Source organism: Desmodus rotundus, chromosome 7 (genome assembly GCF_022682495.2).
Source record: "Desmodus rotundus isolate HL8 chromosome 7, HLdesRot8A.1, whole genome shotgun sequence".
In the NCBI taxonomy this organism is placed as follows: Eukaryota; Metazoa; Chordata; class Mammalia; order Chiroptera; family Phyllostomidae; genus Desmodus; species Desmodus rotundus.
In genome coordinates this window covers 21,804,223-21,822,409 of record NC_071393.1, presented here as the reverse complement: position 1 = coordinate 21,822,409, position 18,187 = coordinate 21,804,223, and the positions used below count along the sequence as shown (strand labels likewise).

General features: G+C 45.9%; 1 protein-coding gene across 2 annotated transcripts; it reads right to left on the bottom strand.

Moving 5' to 3' along the window:
• Nucleotides 1–4,849: 4,849 nt before the first annotated feature.
• On the bottom strand, nucleotides 4,850–16,939 carry EI24 (EI24 autophagy associated transmembrane protein). 2 transcript variants are annotated; one of them, XM_024557420.4, is made up of 11 exons: nucleotides 16,757–16,939; nucleotides 14,287–14,399; nucleotides 11,408–11,553; nucleotides 10,786–10,846; nucleotides 9,856–9,922; nucleotides 9,221–9,345; nucleotides 8,790–8,909; nucleotides 8,325–8,436; nucleotides 7,536–7,647; nucleotides 7,029–7,103; nucleotides 4,850–5,853 (listed from the first exon to the last, which is right to left on the bottom strand). In XM_024557420.4, the coding sequence occupies exons 2-11, from the start codon at nucleotides 14,326–14,328 to the stop codon at nucleotides 5,691–5,693; spliced, it is 1,023 nt and encodes a 340-aa protein (XP_024413188.1). In that variant the 5' UTR covers nucleotides 14,329–14,399; nucleotides 16,757–16,939; the 3' UTR covers nucleotides 4,850–5,690. The 2 variants fall into 2 exon arrangements, with proteins under 2 accessions (XP_024413188.1, XP_024413187.1); XM_024557419.3 differs by having other exon boundaries at nucleotides 16,753–16,890.
• Between the last annotated feature and the right edge of the window lie 1,248 nt (nucleotides 16,940–18,187).

Genomic DNA, 18,187 nt, shown 5'->3' with positions numbered 1-18,187 from the left:
GAGCGAGGACAGACGACGAGCTCAAAGCAGTTTGGTTGAGGGCCGAAGAGTGACGTGTCGGTCTGCGGACCGGGAGGAAGTCGCGGAGTGGGGCGGGTGTTGCCCTTTGACCCCAGTCACGTTACCAGAAGAGGAAACTCCGCGAACGGACAGCAAAAACGTGAAATCTTTGGGTTTCGATTATGAGATAAGGTTCAAATTGAGTATTAGCTAACGTAAGGTTAAAGCTCCCTACCTGTGACAGTGGAAATGCAAGCGCTTTGTGGTGCAGACGGCCCCGTCTCGGACCGCTAGCTCACGAGCTCTTTGCCATCGCCACCGGGGTACCTGTGGTTGACGTGACCCTTGCAGACTCGGGGCGTTTTCTTTTTAGGCCCTGCCGTGCGTCTGGCCTAAAGCGGCGGCGGGCCCCCAGTTCCCGCTACCCTCGCCACGCTCACACAGAAAAGTTATGGAGGGCTGGCAGTTTCAGCATCTAGAAATACCACCCGCCAAAGCACATTTAAATCAGTGCTTCAGAATCGTGTGCCGTTTTCAGAATCCACGTGACCAGGCTCACCACCCCCAGACGTTGACTCAATAAATGCTTGTTTTTATGTATTCAATGTAATTTTAACAATGAAACTGAAGTTGAATCTGAAGGAATTACAGAATCTCAAGTAAATGCTTCCTCAAAACAACTTAAGTTTTTTCCTTAAAAAGGAGGAAGGGGAATTAAAATAAGATTCCTTTAAAGTTAAAAAAAAAAGTACAGTTGCAAGACCATTAAGTTAGGGTTCTCATTCATTTTTAATATTATTGAATGTTTCCCAAAGGAAACTTTCAGAAGTGAAAATACACTACTCGAGAACAAAGTTCAAAATCTACGCCTAGTTTTAGGATCATTCTTTAACCCAGTTGATAGGGACTTAGCTATAAGCAAAGTCACGAACTAAGAGTTTATACATGAATTCAACATATCAAGTCAACCCTTCTTCCTCCTGATCAAAAGTTTTGACTCTGTTCTTTCAGAAAAACTCTACCACTCCATCAGTTGTTTAAAATAAAGCTATTTTTAGATTGCTTTGTAGGAATCATGTCCTTCCTGTGGAGCTTTCGGTCTCTCCCAATGTGTCTTTTTACCTCTTTTATAATTGTTCAAAAGAAACATCTCATCTGGAGCACACCGGAGTAACCATATCGACTTTGCTCCTGATGTTCTCCCCAGGACCCTTTCCAGGTGTGCCGCAGAGCAGAACTACCAGGATTTTTTCTCAATGCGCTGATTCCAGGTTCACGTTTGGTTGGCTGTTCTGATTCCTTTAATTAGTAGTTTCGTGTGGTTTTTGCTTTGGTAGATTTTTCAATTGATAGATTTTTCAATTAACTTTTTCAGAGAAGCTGAATGGAAAGCAAGCAGTGCCTTTATTTTGTCCTTACTCACTAGCAAAGATGGGTCTAGAATTATAGGGACGAAATTGGGACCATCCTATTGCGTACACACAGATAAAAGCACTTTTCAAAGCATTACAATCTTGTCTTGTGTTGGGCTGGCCAAAAAGTCCATTTGGTCTTTTCTGTAAGATGGCTCGAGGAATGATTACTTGTCTTGAACTTCATTCAGAACAATTTTATTAGATTACATTGTGACAGCTGTCATATCTGCGTGCATTAAAAAAAAATCAAAGTTGGTGAATTCTTGTGTAGCCATTTTAACGTTGAAGATAGAAGAAAATATGCAGCATTTTCAGCATGTTATACTTTATTATTTCGAGAAAGGTAAAAACGCAACTGGAACACATAAAAAGATTTGTGCAGTGTATGGAAAAGGTGCTGGGACTGATCGAATGTGTCAAAAGTGGCTTGTGACATTTAGTGCTGGAGATTACTTGCTGGACAGTGCTACACGGCCAGGTTGAAGTTGATATCAATCAAATCAAGATATTAATTGAGAACAATCAACATCATACCATGTGGGAGATAGCCAACATACTCAAAATATCCAAATCAATAAAGTCATTGGTGAACATGAAAAATGTGTCTTTCGTCTTATGGAAAAAACCACACAGGCTTTTGGGCCAACCCAGTATCACCTGGAGCTGTTCTTGTCAAGTCCAGTGCCAGCGTGAATCACATTCCTTTGCAGGTGCCCCATTTTTCTGTGATCAATTATTTTTCCTTAGAGACACAACTATGTGGGTTTTTTTCTTCCTTTTTCCTGCACTGCCGTTGTCAGTCCTTTTCTACCTGCAAACCCCAATTTCCATCATCAGCTGAGGAAATGTTTTATTTTACTGTCTCTCTGTTTCTATTTACTTTCTAAAGTTGCTATTAGACAAATGTTGGATTCCTGATTCTTGGATACCTGTATGATTCTTAACTTTTTCCAGGTCTAGATTGTTTTGTTCTATGTTCTGGGAGATTGCCTCCATTTTATCTTGCACTTGCCTCCCTGAGGTCCCCTTTATAGGCCATCTCGTTTTATGTCCGTAACTGCTTCAGTGGGTCCCCTTTCTGCAAGTCTGTTTTCGTTTCATTGAGGCACTGGCCTCCTTCTGTGGGACTAATTAACATTTTTGAGATTGTATTTATTTACTTTCAGAGAGAGGGAGGGAGAAAGAGAGGGAGAGAGACGTCAACTAGACACAACCAATCAGGGACCCAGCCTACAACTCAGGCCCATGAAATCACAGAATGAGGCTGATGGTTTGGCCTAATCTCTCATCATACTCAGCAGATTCTCTGAATTTCAATGTCTTGTTCAAGTCAAGACCTGTGGGAAATGGCAGCTAGCTGTTTTAACACATACTTTCTAAAAACTTGCTGGATCGCTTTTGTCAGTCTCCTTCACTGGACTATGAGCTCCAAGTAGGCAGTAATCCTGTTTTTCTGGTTCATCCTTGAATCCACAGTGCCTGGCGGAGAAGGCTCTGGGGTGCCTGTTACATGATAAAGTCATCTGTTCTGCCACCTGAACCTCTTACTGGTTCTGTGGGTTCCCTTTAGGCACACTCAAAATACCCAGATGTATGGCTCACATGGTTGAAAAGCCTAAGTCACACTGACCGGGAGTCAGCGTCCTTTCCACTTCTGAGTCCTGTAGCGTAGAACTGTTCGTGCGGCGGGGGAGGCGGGGGCAGTTGGAGCCTCTTCCCTTGCACTGATGAACTGATAACCTTTACCCGGGCAACCTCAGTCCAGGTAAACACGAGTGTAGAAGCTGAATAGATGTCCTACTTCTACACTCAGAAAATGTAAGTGGATGAAAAATGAACTGGCAGTGAGCAACTATAGTTGTCCTTTTATTCCCAGATGTTCTCCTTTTAAGGTGGTTCACAAACCTCTAACCATGTATTACTCTCATCTGCGTTTGTCCCGATTCCTCCCTTACAACATAAGAGCAACATAACAAGTCAGCTCACGAATCTGTTCGTTTACGTTTCCAGCAGACTTAACGTACCCTGCCCAGGTCTGAAGCTACCATTTTCTAACTCCTCCAGAGTTGCTACAATGGACAGCTCACCTCTAGATAGGATGAAAGTGTAGTGTTTTGAACCACTCACAGGTCCAAGCTGTGATGTCTATCCCTAAAAACAGAGTTTTTGCGAACATGATTCCTTAGACCTTACTGGTTGCATGATTAAAACTCACACTGACTGTCATCTTTAGTAGTCACCAAATTTCCACTGTAGACACGCCACAGGCCTAGCCTCTCCATTACACTAATAAAACTGCAGATTCCTCACTTCCAACCACTTAAACTTTAAGCAGTTTCTATAGCAAGATGTAGCACTGGATAAAATCACGTGCCTTCATCCACTCAACCTCCCTCACCTTTCTAAACGAATATTTAGTTGGTACATACAAATTTCAGGTGACAAAGATGCGGCCACTTAAATACTAAGCTCATTTTAAAAACTTAAACAACTACACCCTGGCTGGTGTGGCTCAGTGGATTGAGCACTGGCCTGCAAACCAAAGGGTTGCCAGTTCGATTCCCAGTGAGGGCACATCCCTGGGTTGTGGGCCAGGTCCCCAGTAGTGGGCGCTCGACAAACAACCACACATTGATGTTTCTCTCCCTCCCTTTCCCCCCTCCCCTCTCTAAAAATAAATAAAATCTTTAAAAAAAAGAAAGAAAAATGTGAACAACTAATCTTAAGGTAATCAATGATCAGTTAGAAGCTGATGAAATACTGAGGTCTCCAAACCATCCCCAAAGCAAACTGGCATTTCTCCGCAATACTACTGACAAATGACCAGAGATGTCAGAGGAGCACTGGAAATAAGTCTTATTTTAAATTATGTCTTTTATAGTTTTTTGCACAAGCTGAAAAACAATACCTACTTCCGAGATGCCCACTATTTTAAAATGTTCTACACCTTGAACTTGGTTTTCATCTCCCAGCACTGATTTTTAAATCCTTGTCTTGTACATAGTAAGGGTTTCTGTTAACCAGATGTCTAATCTCTTTTCTAATAAGAATGTTCAATACACTGAAATCTAGAAGGATCTCTCCATTCATGAATACACAGGAGAGACATACCCATAGACTTTACAACAAGTAATTCAACAATCCTAAGTTCTCTCCAAGATGTTAACATGATCGTCAAAACCACATAATCCAAACTTCCTCAGGGAACATTTTTCAGGACTAATCTCTCAAAACACTGTAACCAAATTTACCCAAGACGAAGTCTTGGATTCTATGGCTATGTTTCTTGAGGTGATGATTTGTAAAGTCAACCGTTACACACCTTGTGGGAAACCAGCTAGTGTTTAATTGTGACATTTGAAAATTGCACAAGTGTTCTGACATCTGCCCCTCCCCCCACATTTAGCATCTTCAAAATGACAGAGAAACACCACTCACAGGTTTAATGGGTTTAATAAGTTTACCCCGTCAGTTCCTATTTGCAGCACCCAGTAACGCTTTTGAAACGCCAGACAGACCCGACAGTGGCCGACAGTGAGTTCAGACCCGCAGAGTTTAGAGATTCGGGTTCTCCGAGCATTCTGTGTTGCAGTGGCACTTGTCCCAGATCGGTACGTCCCTGTAGTGGGAGACTTTAAATGTACCAGTGAAAAAAGCTTTTTCCGCCTTCGAGGGGAAGAAAAGTCACTCCTCAAAACCCAGCAGATCTGGCTGTGAGGTCTTTCCTCCCGGCCCATCTCTTCAGGCTTATTTTTTGCAGTAGAGCGAGAGAGACCAAAATCTAACCTGAGTTACGAGAACGAGACAGTGATGGCTATAAAGGGAGTGGCCAGGAGCCACCGGGACACTCCACCTCCCACACCCAATATATGTGCTTCACAGAAAAACAACAAAAATAACAGGTCCACAAAATACAAAAGCTAGAATTACAAAACCCATTCATCCGAGGGTGGTGGAAGGCAGGAAGGGGAGGGGGAGGGGTCAATGGCACAGGGAGAAAAAGTGTTTAAATCAGTCCGGGCATGGGGGCTGGCAAATGCTAGAAAAGAGCTGCAGAAAAACCTGTGGTCCTTTCAGACTGACAGGTGTTAAAAACCCACATATTGGTGTCAGGAAGATTGTGCCTTACGTGCACCAGAGACGAAAGTCCCAGTTCCTCATAAGGGAATATGCAGAGGGCCCTTGGCAGAGTGGGTCCCGCCTTCCCTGGCCGGGGAGGAAAGGGCTGCACGGCCCCCTTCTAATCCCTCTCACGCCCAGTGGATGGCAGGGGAGTCAGTGGCCTGTAGCAGCCTTCAGTTTGGCAGGAGACGAATGAGGCGAAGGGAACTTCTCTGAAGAGGTCGAGCTACTCAGGGCAGACTGCAGGTAGACCGTCTTGTGGAAGAGTCTGTTGCTTAAGAAAACCACCAAGGAGAAGAGGCGCAACTGGAAAAGGCTAAAAAAATGTAAGAGACCCAACTTGTTAGATCCCCAGTTGACCAGAATTATTATTTGACAACTGAAACATGACTACATTAAATTTAAAATGACAGGCGGAAACAAGACCAGTGAAACTTGACCCAGGAAGTACAGGTATCAGATGCACGGATCGAACAGGCAGCAGCTACACCCAGGCGCACTGGGTCCTATCGCTGTCACAAGAGCAAAGAAATCACTATCACTTAAAGTAGGAAAGCTTAATGGAAATAGAGCTGTGTTTCAGATTAATTCTGAGCTGAGAAGCACTTTCTATAGCTGACTTTCAGGGTATAAACTTCGAGCTATGTCTGAAGACATTATAGGCTGTATGCGTCTCGTTTTCCAGAGCGTTTCCAGAGAAGGCTGGTTGTGCCTGAGACACCCCGAGCACTGCTGGGCAGCGGGCGCATGCAAAACCCCAGAACAGATCAGACACCCATAGCGTGTGCACTCTTACTGACTTAACCAAAAGCGATCACAGACTGAGCTCTTTTGGGAAGTGAAAAACCTTTTGGCCTGCTCATTTTACTGCTAAAGATTCACTTTAAAACACTTTGTTTTACTCTTATTATCAATAAATTCCTATAGGCAGATCACGCGGCCCTAATACCTTTGTAAGAAAGTTGGCTACTCTTACAAAAATGAGTTTAATTACAAACATTTACAAGTGCCTTACTCAATAAATTGTTAAACTTTAAACATATGTGTAATAGCATTTTTTAAATAAAGATTTCGTTCATTTATTTTCAGAGAGAGGGGAAGGGGAAGAGAAAGAGAGGGAGAGAAACATCAATTGGTTGCCTCTTGCATGCCCCCAACTGGGGACCTGGCCCACAACCCAGGCATGTGCCCTGACTGGGAATCAAACCAGTGACCTCTTGCTTCATAGGCCAGCGCTCAATCCACTAAGCCACACCAGCCAGGGCATATAATAGCATTGATTTTTAAAACATATTTATATACATATATATATGCATGAGGAAATTTTGGGGATATATCCCAGAAGTGTTTTTCCCCCATTAAACTGTATACTAATGTTTTCCAGCAAGGTAAGAGGTTATTTAAAAAAATGTCTCATTCCCATAATTGTGATATTAAAGCCCCAATCCTTTACACAGAAAAACACTTTGGCTAGTACTGACTAATACTTACTAAGCTTTGCCAGGGGTCTTTGCTTCATTGGCGCTGATAATGAATAACGGAAAGAGGATAGAGAAGAGGCAGCCACTGTAAAAAAAAAAAAAAAAAAAAGAAGAAGAAGAAAGAAAGAAAGAAAAGAAATAATCACTTTCATAACAGCCATGACTTTGAAGAAGACATGAGAAGCCCCAAATTCCTTTCGCTCTGATGCTAACATTATGGCTTGCTAAACCCTTAATAAAAAAAAAAAGGGGGGGGGGGGCGGGTTATCTTTCTAAGCACTGGCATGTCTCACACTGCTCCAGGAGGCAACGTAGGAGAAACATGGTATAAAATCCTGCAGACTAGATGTTAATACTGACAAACGTCTATGACTATTTGCCAAGGAGAGGAATCCTATGCACACCCTAATGGTCAAATAGGAATGCAGAACGCCTAGCGGAGAACCAGGCATCCAGACGGTGCTCCCTCCACTGAGTATCTGTACTAGTCCCCTTGCAGCCCCTCCAGCCGAATCACCTGATGATGTATGAGGACTGCATTGCTGTGAGGAAAGCCAAGGGCAAACCAAATCCGAAGTAGTAAGGCCAGTTCCTCTCTATGTTTGACAACCGCTGGTGCATTTCAATTCCTAAACAAGGAGCCAATGTAGTTAAAATTCAAATTTCCTTTTAGCAAAATGACTAAATGTGGTAGACAAGTTATTCGAGGTTTGAGTTTCAGATACAGGACCGCCATTTCGAACACCGCTAGAGCATGTGATTCAGAACTGTCCAAATCTGATGCACAGCTTGTATGCAAAGTTTCTGCAATTCAGTGATCACAATTCAAAGCTGGCAGGCTAAGCGCATCATGAATGTAACTCCAGCACCCTTTGTCAGGATTAGTCCTAAGCAAGGCAAGGTATCAAATAAAAAGGCAGCCACCGCCTAGAAATTCACCTCTTCCAACCATACATACCCAGACAAATATGCCAAGGGCTTTTCAAATATCCAAAAGAATCTGAATGTGCTGACGTTAGTTTCTCTAATTCAGAATACTCGTGCTTATTTATGCTGATTTATGGCTCAGTCAGAGCTACACCACATTAAGCACCGTAGGGGGATGCTGCATTGCTGTACCCCTCAGCATCAAAGTCAAGGCTTGAATCCCACAAGCCAAATGTAAGCTCCCCCTTGCCAAAGATGCTACTTCCTTCCAAAGATGGTTTGCCGAGGGCCCAAGCAATAAATAGTTTTAGGAAGTCCGCCTAGCAGCAGCATTTTCAAACGGGGCCCCCAAGTTCTGAGTTTCTTTAGACGGACTTACCTTTATTAAACCAACGATACTCAAAGCAGTACAGTGAGTAGAGAAGGGACATATGCAGAAGACTGACCAGCTGACCAACGAGGTGGATGGGAAAGAGACTCACAAACATCCCCTGAAGAATAAACGTGGAAAATCTTAGTTCCGAAGCTTCCGAGACCTAACACGATTCCCCTGCTGCTCTGAGTCGTTAACTCTCTTCCTACATGGCCACACAGTTGCTTCTCAAGGGCCCGAAGGGCAGGAGAGTAGAGAAGGCTGGGGTGGCAGGAAAGAGCAGGTCAATTCATGTTCCCTACCACTCTGTGATTTTTGATTTTTAAATTGCCTAGTTGTTTCTGTAAAAAAAAAATTATTTAAAAATCATCACCTCCCATAAAGCACACCTGCGCCAATATAAACGCGATACCCTGTCCGGTGAACCCTGTCTTGGCAAATCTGTCCCTGTGCCCAGAAGGCCAGCCTCACCTGGATGAGGAAAAGAGCCTGAAGCAGAAGGTTGAAGAGCATGTCAGCAATGATTTTGCTAACACTAGGGAATGGGTGAGGCTTCCTTCCTGACACTTCGAATGCCAGATCGGCTATATCCTGCAACAGAGAAAGCAGCTCACCCAAACGGGAACTGAATGGCCTCAATACCCAGCCCCACAGCTAAGGCTGCTGATCTGCCCTCGGACCTGCCAGGTGAGAAAAGCCCCTGGACATCTGGCAATGAGACACTCTGGTGGCCTGAGACAATAATCCCATTTTACAAGAGCACAAACATCACCCGCCGCCCGCTTGACCGAGAAAGGCTGTAAAATTGCTCCCTGCATGGCCGCTAACCTCGCAGGCTAAAGCCTGCCACCTGTCACCCCCTCATGCTGTAGGACCCAGTCCCTATTCTGCCCTGGACCTACTTGAAACCAAATGGCATTCACAACTTTGCTAAGCACAAACAGGGGGAGCACCCAAAGAGCGCTGAAGATTGACGTGAGGAAGAATTCCAGCCACGACCACACATCTCCATGCAGAGAGGGATCACCTAAGAAAAGGAAAAGGAGTTATTAGTCTAACCGGAGAAATGGAAAACCAGACCAAATATGGAATCCCTAGTTGCGACTGTTCCCCCACCGTGACCCCCCCACCCCTGCCAGCTTTGTTCCTGCCAGCACATCACTGCACCTATGTTAGATAGTCTTACTCTTTGTAGAGACACCAAATTCTGGCCGCAACTCCACTGCACAGTGGCCTAGGCAGGAGCTGCTTACCTGGTGGCGACTGAGATGCCACAGCGATTAACGGTGCACAACACGCAGGAAACCACCTGCGTGTAAGCCCCAGCTCCGCCATTTACCAATGATTTCACCTTGGCAACTCACTTCCTTGCCTCCCCATAAAACGGTATCTCCAACAATGCCCACTCAAAGCACCGTTGGCAGGTTTGAGTTAAAAACACCCCAAGAGCCTGGTACGCAGGAGGTGCTCAGTACCCCTAGGGAGACAGGAAACAGCCTCCCCCCTCTACCCTGGCAGACAGCCTGCAGGCGCTTACCGATAATTTGGGCCGTTACTGACTGAAGTACAGGGATGAACACTCGGTAGAACAAGAGGAGACTGAACTAAAGAAAAGAAGCAACGAGGTCAACATTAAAAGCCCTTCTTTAAAACAAGAGCTCCAAGTTTCGGTGTAATTATTTCCCAGATGGAGGTGGCGTTTATGAAGTAGAATGCGTGAAGGGACACCAAAATTGGACCCACGTCCACTCCCACTGCTCCCACTGACAGGTGCAAATCTGACACTGCCTGTACAGACAGCAAAACTTGGGGGGGCGGAGGAGGCCATTTCAAATAGTATTCAGGACAAAACACGGGTGCTCACTAAACACCCAGTAATATTCGATTAATTCAAGCTAACACCTGAAACATCTGTGAAATGTTTCAATTAAGGAAACTTGAATTATGTTGAATTCCAAGTCAAAGGAAATACTAAACTACCTGTTCTTCAAAGTACTCAAATTTCACCTACGCCTGGGTTGGTTCTCGGTAAATTGCAGGCCATCTCTCCTGGTTGGGGCTTCAACGGATGTCACTTCTAACAGACCACTATGACTAGATGGGGGAGAACCTTGCCCTTGTCCACCTGTCCTTCCCCTGTGATCCCCCACAGATGCTCTCAGCCGACAAGTCCAGACAATGTCAAGAGAAATTGTTAACCTGTGACATTAGAACTTGTGAGTAAGTCATTTCTTATGAAAAATTGAAATGCTCTCCCTTCATTTCAGGGATAGCCCTTTATTCATACACACGGGTCCCCGAGTGAGAATAAAGTCACCGCAGCTGCACAGAATCTCGAGTTATGGTCTTAAGTGCGTACGAGCAGGTTAGAGCTACCGGTCACAGATGAAAGAAGACAGTTAACTATTAGCAGCAACAATCTGTAGATGCTTGTAAGGCGCCTGGAAGTTAAGAAAAAAGAACTTACCCAGAATACTCCGCCATTCCAAGCGCAGCACTGGAAAATTCTACTGACAATACGGGGCTCACTGGAAAAGAGCACAGGTATGCAGCGTATGAGGCACTGCCATACTGTCATGCGCTAGCTCTCCACTTTCTCTCTCTCGCTGCTCTTCGTCTTCCGGTACCTGTTGTTGTGGTCTCCTCACGGCAGCCAATGAGAAAAGACTAAACATATTTCCAGAGAAGCAGCTTTTCTTAACACAAAAAGCTTACTTTCCAACATCCAAGACTGGAGAAGATTAAAAGAGGATGTCTGTAGTTCTATCAATAAATAAATCCACATAGGCTTTCCTAGAAAATAATCTTTTTGCGGTTTTCTATTCACCATTCTGATGTACGAAAACAAACAAACCAAAAAAAGACCATGACATTGGAGCAAGGATTATCGCGACAGCCTAGTTTAATTCGATGTGGGAGTATGGGGGAGAATCATTGATAACATTTTGGGGGAGAAAGTACAAAACAAAGGGGATAGTAAAACTCCAAGTCACACCATGGGGTTTTGATTGTATGCTAAGGATGGGTCACTGCCTGCGTGCCTTCCGGGATAGAGCTCAGCAGCCTCCACACCAGCCCCCGCCCCGTACCTCTCCTGCTTCCTCTCTGTGCTCTGGGCCCTCCTCTGCGCCAGGGCACTGCCTGCCCTTCTCCGACGCTGCTCCTCTCTTTTTTGCTGAATTCGCGCATCAAGCTTTGAGATGGTACAGATTCCCCAGATGGAGTCTTTGATTCCCTGTAGGTAAGAGTATTGTTTTTAAAGAGGGAAAATTACGGGCCAGAGATTACTTTCCAAATACATATGCAATAAAGTGAAATCACAGTGGAAACCATTGTATTTACTTTGCTCTGTGGCTTAAGGGAAGCTTGATGTTTAAAAAAAAAAAAAAATCCCAATTTACAGAAGAGTTGCAAGAACAGAAAACTTCCTAATACCCTTTCCTCCAGATTCACCAAATTAGTATTTTGCCACATTTATTTATTTTTATATACACACACGCTTTTTCCAAATCATTTGAGTAGGTTGCTCTATCATGTCCCTTTACTTTTAATTCTCTGGGGTATATTTCCTAAATAACGAACAATAATATTCTTTTATATAACAACAAGGCAGTTACCAATGTAAGAAACTTAACATTGAAATACTTTAATCTCACAGTCCACGTTCCAATTTTTCCACCTGTCCCACTGTGTCCTCTGCAGTATCTTTACCCCTGAGTGTCAGACTCAGTTCAGCGCCCCGTGTGTATTTAGTCTGACCGGTCTCTCTGGCGTCCTTTGCTCAGGGACGGCTCCTTAGCTTACTTTTCTTTTTGAAGTACGCAGGCCAGTTGTTTCGTTGTATTTCCTCCGTCTAGGTGTGTTTCCTCACGATTAGGTCCAGGTTACACATTTTTGGCTGGAACATCACCCGAGTGTGCACTCCCCGGTATCACACCAGGGCCACACAGTGTCTGTCTGTCCTTGCTGGTGATGTTAACTCCATGAACTCGGTCAAGGTGTTATCTGGCTTATCCTTTGTACGGTTGCGGGGTTTTCCCTTTGCAACTAATACGTAATCTGTGGACACACACTTCTGAGACCCTGCGAATGGTCTGACCATCCCCATATCCCGCTCAAGTTCTCTCCCCTAGATTTAGCATCCATTGACAATTCTTGCCCAAGTCAATCTTGAAGAACATGGCTGTCAAACAGTAGTTCTAATCCCTCCGCACTTATCAATACTATAAAGCCAAGTGACTGCCCTCCCTTACACTCTTCCAATATCAATCAAGTACCTATAGCACGATCAATTGTCCTGAACTAAACTAGTGATACAAGGATAAATTAAACGCTGGCTCCTAGAAAGAACCAGGGCTAGACCAAGGTTAGAGAAAGACATAGAGCAATACTTACTGTCAAAATGTGAAAAGCTGCAGGAGAAGAGCATGCCACTAAGACAGAAAGAGCACGGTAGCGCAGCTGGAAGAGAGTGTCCTTAAAGAGTGTATGATGGGGGAGAGGGTGTTACGTCTATAAAGACAGTGACAGAGGCACTCGCCAACCACACTGGAAGAGCTCCAATAGCAGAAGGTTACTCTTTACTCCAAGCACCAGAGCTGCACTTCACCCAGTTCAAAGGCCTGTACTGTCTCACCTACCCGTCCGTATACCAAGCCATCTTTCTGAGCTAGACACTGGCCACATGCAAGAACAGAACTTAGCAGAAGTGTGCAAGTAAACAGCAACAAAAATTACGGTTTAATTAAGTGCCACAACACATATGTCCAAAGCAGACCTGTAGCAGGGGGGTGTTCGATTTCATGAAGCAACAGCACACAAAGGCAACCTGGAGGCCGTGGCCACCCTGGGTCTAAGGAGGGCATTTTCACCTGCTGCTGTTGGCTACAACGCATTTCGGAGATAATTGCCAGGATACAGAGAAATGGGCAAGTGTATGAACTACCTACTGATAGGACCATAAACTGGCGTGGCGTGTACCTGATCTTTACCTATAAGTAATTTTTAGCCTTATTTTGCTTTTAACTTCTACATTTTCTACAAATAGTTTAAATATTCAAGACAGTGGGGTTCAAATGGCTGAGGGCCTAGCATGTGCTAGAATGCAGACAGGATCCCCGCCTGAGACACTGAAGTCTCGTGGGGCAGACAGACACGTAAAATGCACACTGCAGAACGGACCCAGGGTTGAAATGTTACCACACCAGAACAGCAAGACAAGGAGGTAAAGGTATTAAAAGTAGATCACATTGCAGGAAGTCTCTCTGGCCCTTGTAAGACCTTCAATTTTCCTTTAACTCAAAGATAATAAACTTTCAAACATTCCCATTGAGAAACCAATTCCCAGCCCCCTGGCCTTCCCCTTCAGAGGCGGCCTGTCTCCTGCTCCTACAGCTAGAGGGGCCACAACTAGGACAACAGGCCTCAGATATCCACTGTAGCAGAATTTCATGCTAGTGGAAATTTGGGGGGCTAGGTTCTAAACAGATCTTTCTGGGACGTTTTCCTGAGCATCACCATCTGCACCTTATAGAATGGGGGTGGGGTTTTCTCTAATGTAAACCCAAACGAAATAGCTTAGGTAACAGGTATGTAACCGATGTTCGCTGCTCAGTTTTGACCAACGTATCCTGGCTACAGAAGATGTTCACACTGGCAAAACCTAGTGAAGCATAAGAAGAGCTGTGTAGTCTCTCGCAACTTTTCTGTACGTCTAAAATCATTCCAGAATAGAGTTGAAAAAAAAGCTCTGGACCCAAGCTGACCAGAATTCTAATACTGGAGATGCTAGAAAGATCTAGTAAGCTTCTGCGAGATGCAGGTTAATTAACACCTCTCTCTTGAGTTGATTAGGATAAAAACCTGTATGTGAAAGACCCCACAAATACGATATCCATTCCAAAACACTTGAAAGACTTCCTAGTCAGTTCCCGCTGCGAATGGGCAAGAGGTGGCTCGCCGTACTCACCCTGGCAAGGTCCTGGAGAAAGGTTTTGACACTGTCGGCCATCTCTCCACCACCCGCGCTACCAACCACATGCAGGAGAGAGAAGCATCCCCAAATCTTGCATCCTGAAGAACCTGGAAACACAGAGAGCATAATGGGGGGAGGGATATTTATCTAAAGATAAGTTATTTCATGTACATTTCTGCAAGATGCCGTTTTCCACAGACTCGCGTCTCTAATACAAGTGTGGCAGATTCCAGCACTGAGGTACCAGGACAGCGAATGAAGTAAGATTATCCCTGTAACTGCTGACATCTGCTACTGATAAATTATACTCACTTACCACCCTTTCGCTTTCACAGGGGTACATGGTTGTGGGGCTAGCAGTTGCCTCAATGGGACCTGCTGCTGCTAACTGCCTCCCCTACACACTCCAATACCCCCTTACGCTGTATTTGTGCTTGCTGTATAACCTCAAGCACTCGACTGAACGTGATAGAGCAAGATGAAAGTTCTAACAAAAACTACTAAATACGCACTTCACGTACAAGGCCCTCCGGCACACAGCTGCATTTCAGGTATGACGTGAAATTTCCCACCATGACCTCCAAATAGGTCTCTGTATGCTTTCCAATTTTAAATACATTAAGATGCAAGTGCCATTTTAATAAGCATGCAAGAAACAGTGGATTTGAAACTTGGCCAAAAAAGTTCCCATGTATAAATATTCTTTAACTCACTACAGCTTTCCCATTTTATTTCTCAGCTGAATGAAAAAATCTAGCTTCGAAAATTAAGAACGTGAAAGTTCATATGTATAAATAGTCCTGAAATCTATGTTCCCATTTACTGTCTTTAAGGGGAATGAAACACCCATTTTCAAAATTTTATTAAGAACTTGGGATCCCAAAGGTGTCAACCCTGACTAAAGCAATCTAGGGTATCGTCAACTTAAGAGAGAGATCACCATGACAGAACTTCACAGGCAGCTTGTTTACACCCTCCAATTTCAAAACAACCACCCCTTCCCTGACCTACCACCACTCCACCAAACTGTCCCTAACTGACCGTCCTGGGCTACTGCCGCCCAGAACGGAGAGAGGCGGGAATACAACTGCAGCAAGAAGGTGACTTGCACACCACCCCATGAACCACTGCTCCTTAGGTCAAATCCCACACAGATGCACTCACTTCAGGTAAGAGGTTTCTAGGGAAGAAACTTCTGTTAAGACTCCCAGTTAAAAACAAATACAAAAGCATCTCAGAGTGATAGACAACTCAGTGCCAGGGGAAAAGTAAAATGTGCAGTTTTGACACACAGACACTAGTTGGTGAAGACTATCATGAGTTCACTCTTAACAGCTACTTCCTAATCTATACATTCAGGATATTAAAATCTTCATTTTTTTTAAGTATACTGTGCAATAACATGAAAACAGAAACTTCTCCATAAACATAACCCCACTACAGAATGAGCTAGTTTGGGAGCCTAAGGGAGCCGGAAGCCGATGGCTTAGTCCAGATTTCTCAAAGGGCAGAGAGCCTGAAGCATGTCAGTCCCAGTCCAGCAGAACAGCTTTATTATCTGAACCACGGCCATTAACACCTGGCTTCTGCATGTACCAAGTGGCAGGTTACCTACTGACCAGCGGTGGCCTTTGAGAGCCAAGTCACTTCAATTCTGTGCGGAGATCCTAGCAGCCTTCCTGCAGGACTACCTGGTGAACGACCAGTTTGACAAACTGCTGGGGCGTGGAGGAAGTCACTTGGCACAATTTGAGACCACACAGACTCAGGGGGAACCCTCCAACTACACTGGAAGGACAGAAGATGCATGTAGTTCACATCAGGTTACAGATGGAGGAACTGAAAATCCACAGATAAATCGCTTACCCGAGATCACAGCGAAGGCTAGGGCAAACTTGAAAACCCTGGTGTCCCAACCCTCAGCTGGACTCTACTCCCGAGGATTGTTGTCTACCTGGAGCATCCCACGGACAAAATGTCTCTTCATTCTGGAAGTACACCTGGCCATTAAAGGCTCCCCATGCACTGGAACTTGGGAGGCATCTAGTGAGGCACTGACCCCAAGTCCGGGAAGCAGGGAGCGGTCAGACCCGCTCCAGGTGCAGGGAAGGTGAGCACCGTCCTTTTCACGGGCTCCTGGAATGGCTCCAGGCCCGCTCGGACGCGGCTCCCCGTAGTTCCTCTGCAAGCCCGAATGAAAACCGTGGTCTCCCTCCGCAGCCACAGCTGGGCACCAGGCGCGGAGCCGCTCACCTCTCATCTGGGTCACGCGGAGCCTAAGGACAGCCGCGCCGCACCTGGCCATTCTCCTTCCAGCCGGGGGTCCCTCCCGGAGTCACTCCCGCAACCACACGACCCCGAGCTCAGGCCCTGCTGACCCTCACTGCTCTCACCACACTCTCCTTACGCCCAGGGCCCTGCCGCGCGCCAGTGGCCGGGCTCCGCGGAGACTTCACCTACCTACCCGGCAGCTCCGCCGCCTGGGCCCGGCCCGGCCCCGGCCCGGCCCCTAGCCCACCGCCAGCCGCTCGGATCCTCCCCGCCCGACCGCCGGCTGCCGCCTGGGCGCTTCCAGGGCCGAGGCCACCGCGCCCGCACTGGGCATGCCCGGGCCGCGCGGGGCGGTGGGAAGTCGACTGGCTTGGAGCCCGGGTGCCCTGGGCAGAGGGGGCGGGGCCGATGCGGCAGAAAGGGCGGGGCCAACGCGGTGGGGGCGGGGCCTAGATGCGCCCGCAGTGGGCATGCCCGGTAGGCATGGGGCAGTGGGAAGTCGGTGGGCGCGGAGCCGCCACAGACGAGGGGGAGGGGTCGCAGCGGCGGAGGCGAGGCTGAGCTGCTCTCGCATTGGGCCTACCCGGGCCGCACAGGGCCCCTGGGAAGTTGGGTGGGCGCTGAGGAGAGCCGCCTTGGGCGAAGGGGCGGGGACGACAAGGGGCGAAGGATCAAGGGAAATCCAGTTGATCCACCGGGCCCCAGCTTGTCCCAGGCCTCATCTGGGATGCCCAGGCTTCCGGATCCTCCATCCTGTTCTTTGCACTCACCCATTTACTTTTGCAGGGTTGCTTGTCCAACAGGAGAACAATAAAATACAAAAGTCACCTTGGTTTATTTGGTTGGAGAGTTTCTGTAATCAAAGGGTACGAAACAATGATGGGTTTAAGTCAAGCTTCAGATGTTTAATAGGACAAACCTCCATGCCATTCGGCTGCATTAGGTGTGCACTCTAAGTTATGGTTGAGATAAAAACATAAAAAGTAAATAGAAATAAGACTTTTCATCTCCACCAGTCCACTTCTACCCTGGGGACATCAATTTCTTGGCATCGCGCCCTACCTATAATCTTTTTCTCCCTATTCCCAACCTCTTGTAGATATCTCACTCCCCATTTCTTCTCTGTTCACTTCCTATTTTCCTTTCCCGTTAGCTGTTCTTAGGGCTGCTAGAGCTGGGGCTACCTATAGAATCAGATTTTTACAACTAGAAGATATTTAATGTAATCTTGTATCCCCGGGGGGGGGGGGGGGGGAACCTAAAGTCCAGATGTCAGTGGTAGAACAACTACCCAGGCCTTCTGATTCTTCCAGTTAAGTGGTCTGGGCTGTTGACCTTGTCTCTGGGGACCAACTTCCAGTCCCATTCCAGAGTAAGCTAGCCCCTACCCTGAGCCTCCTGAAACCTTACCTTCTCTTTAAGGAAGAGGATGCTCGAAGTTGAAACTAGCAAGATGGAAGAAGTGAATGAAGCATTCAGAATAAAAGAAGCCTTGAAGTAAAGGGCCAACCAGGAATTTATAGATTTACATATGTAAACTCCAGTAGTGATGTTTAACACTGGAGGGAGGTCTTCTTACGCGTTGCAGTGATGGGAAATAATCTCATTTTCACTGAGAACAGAT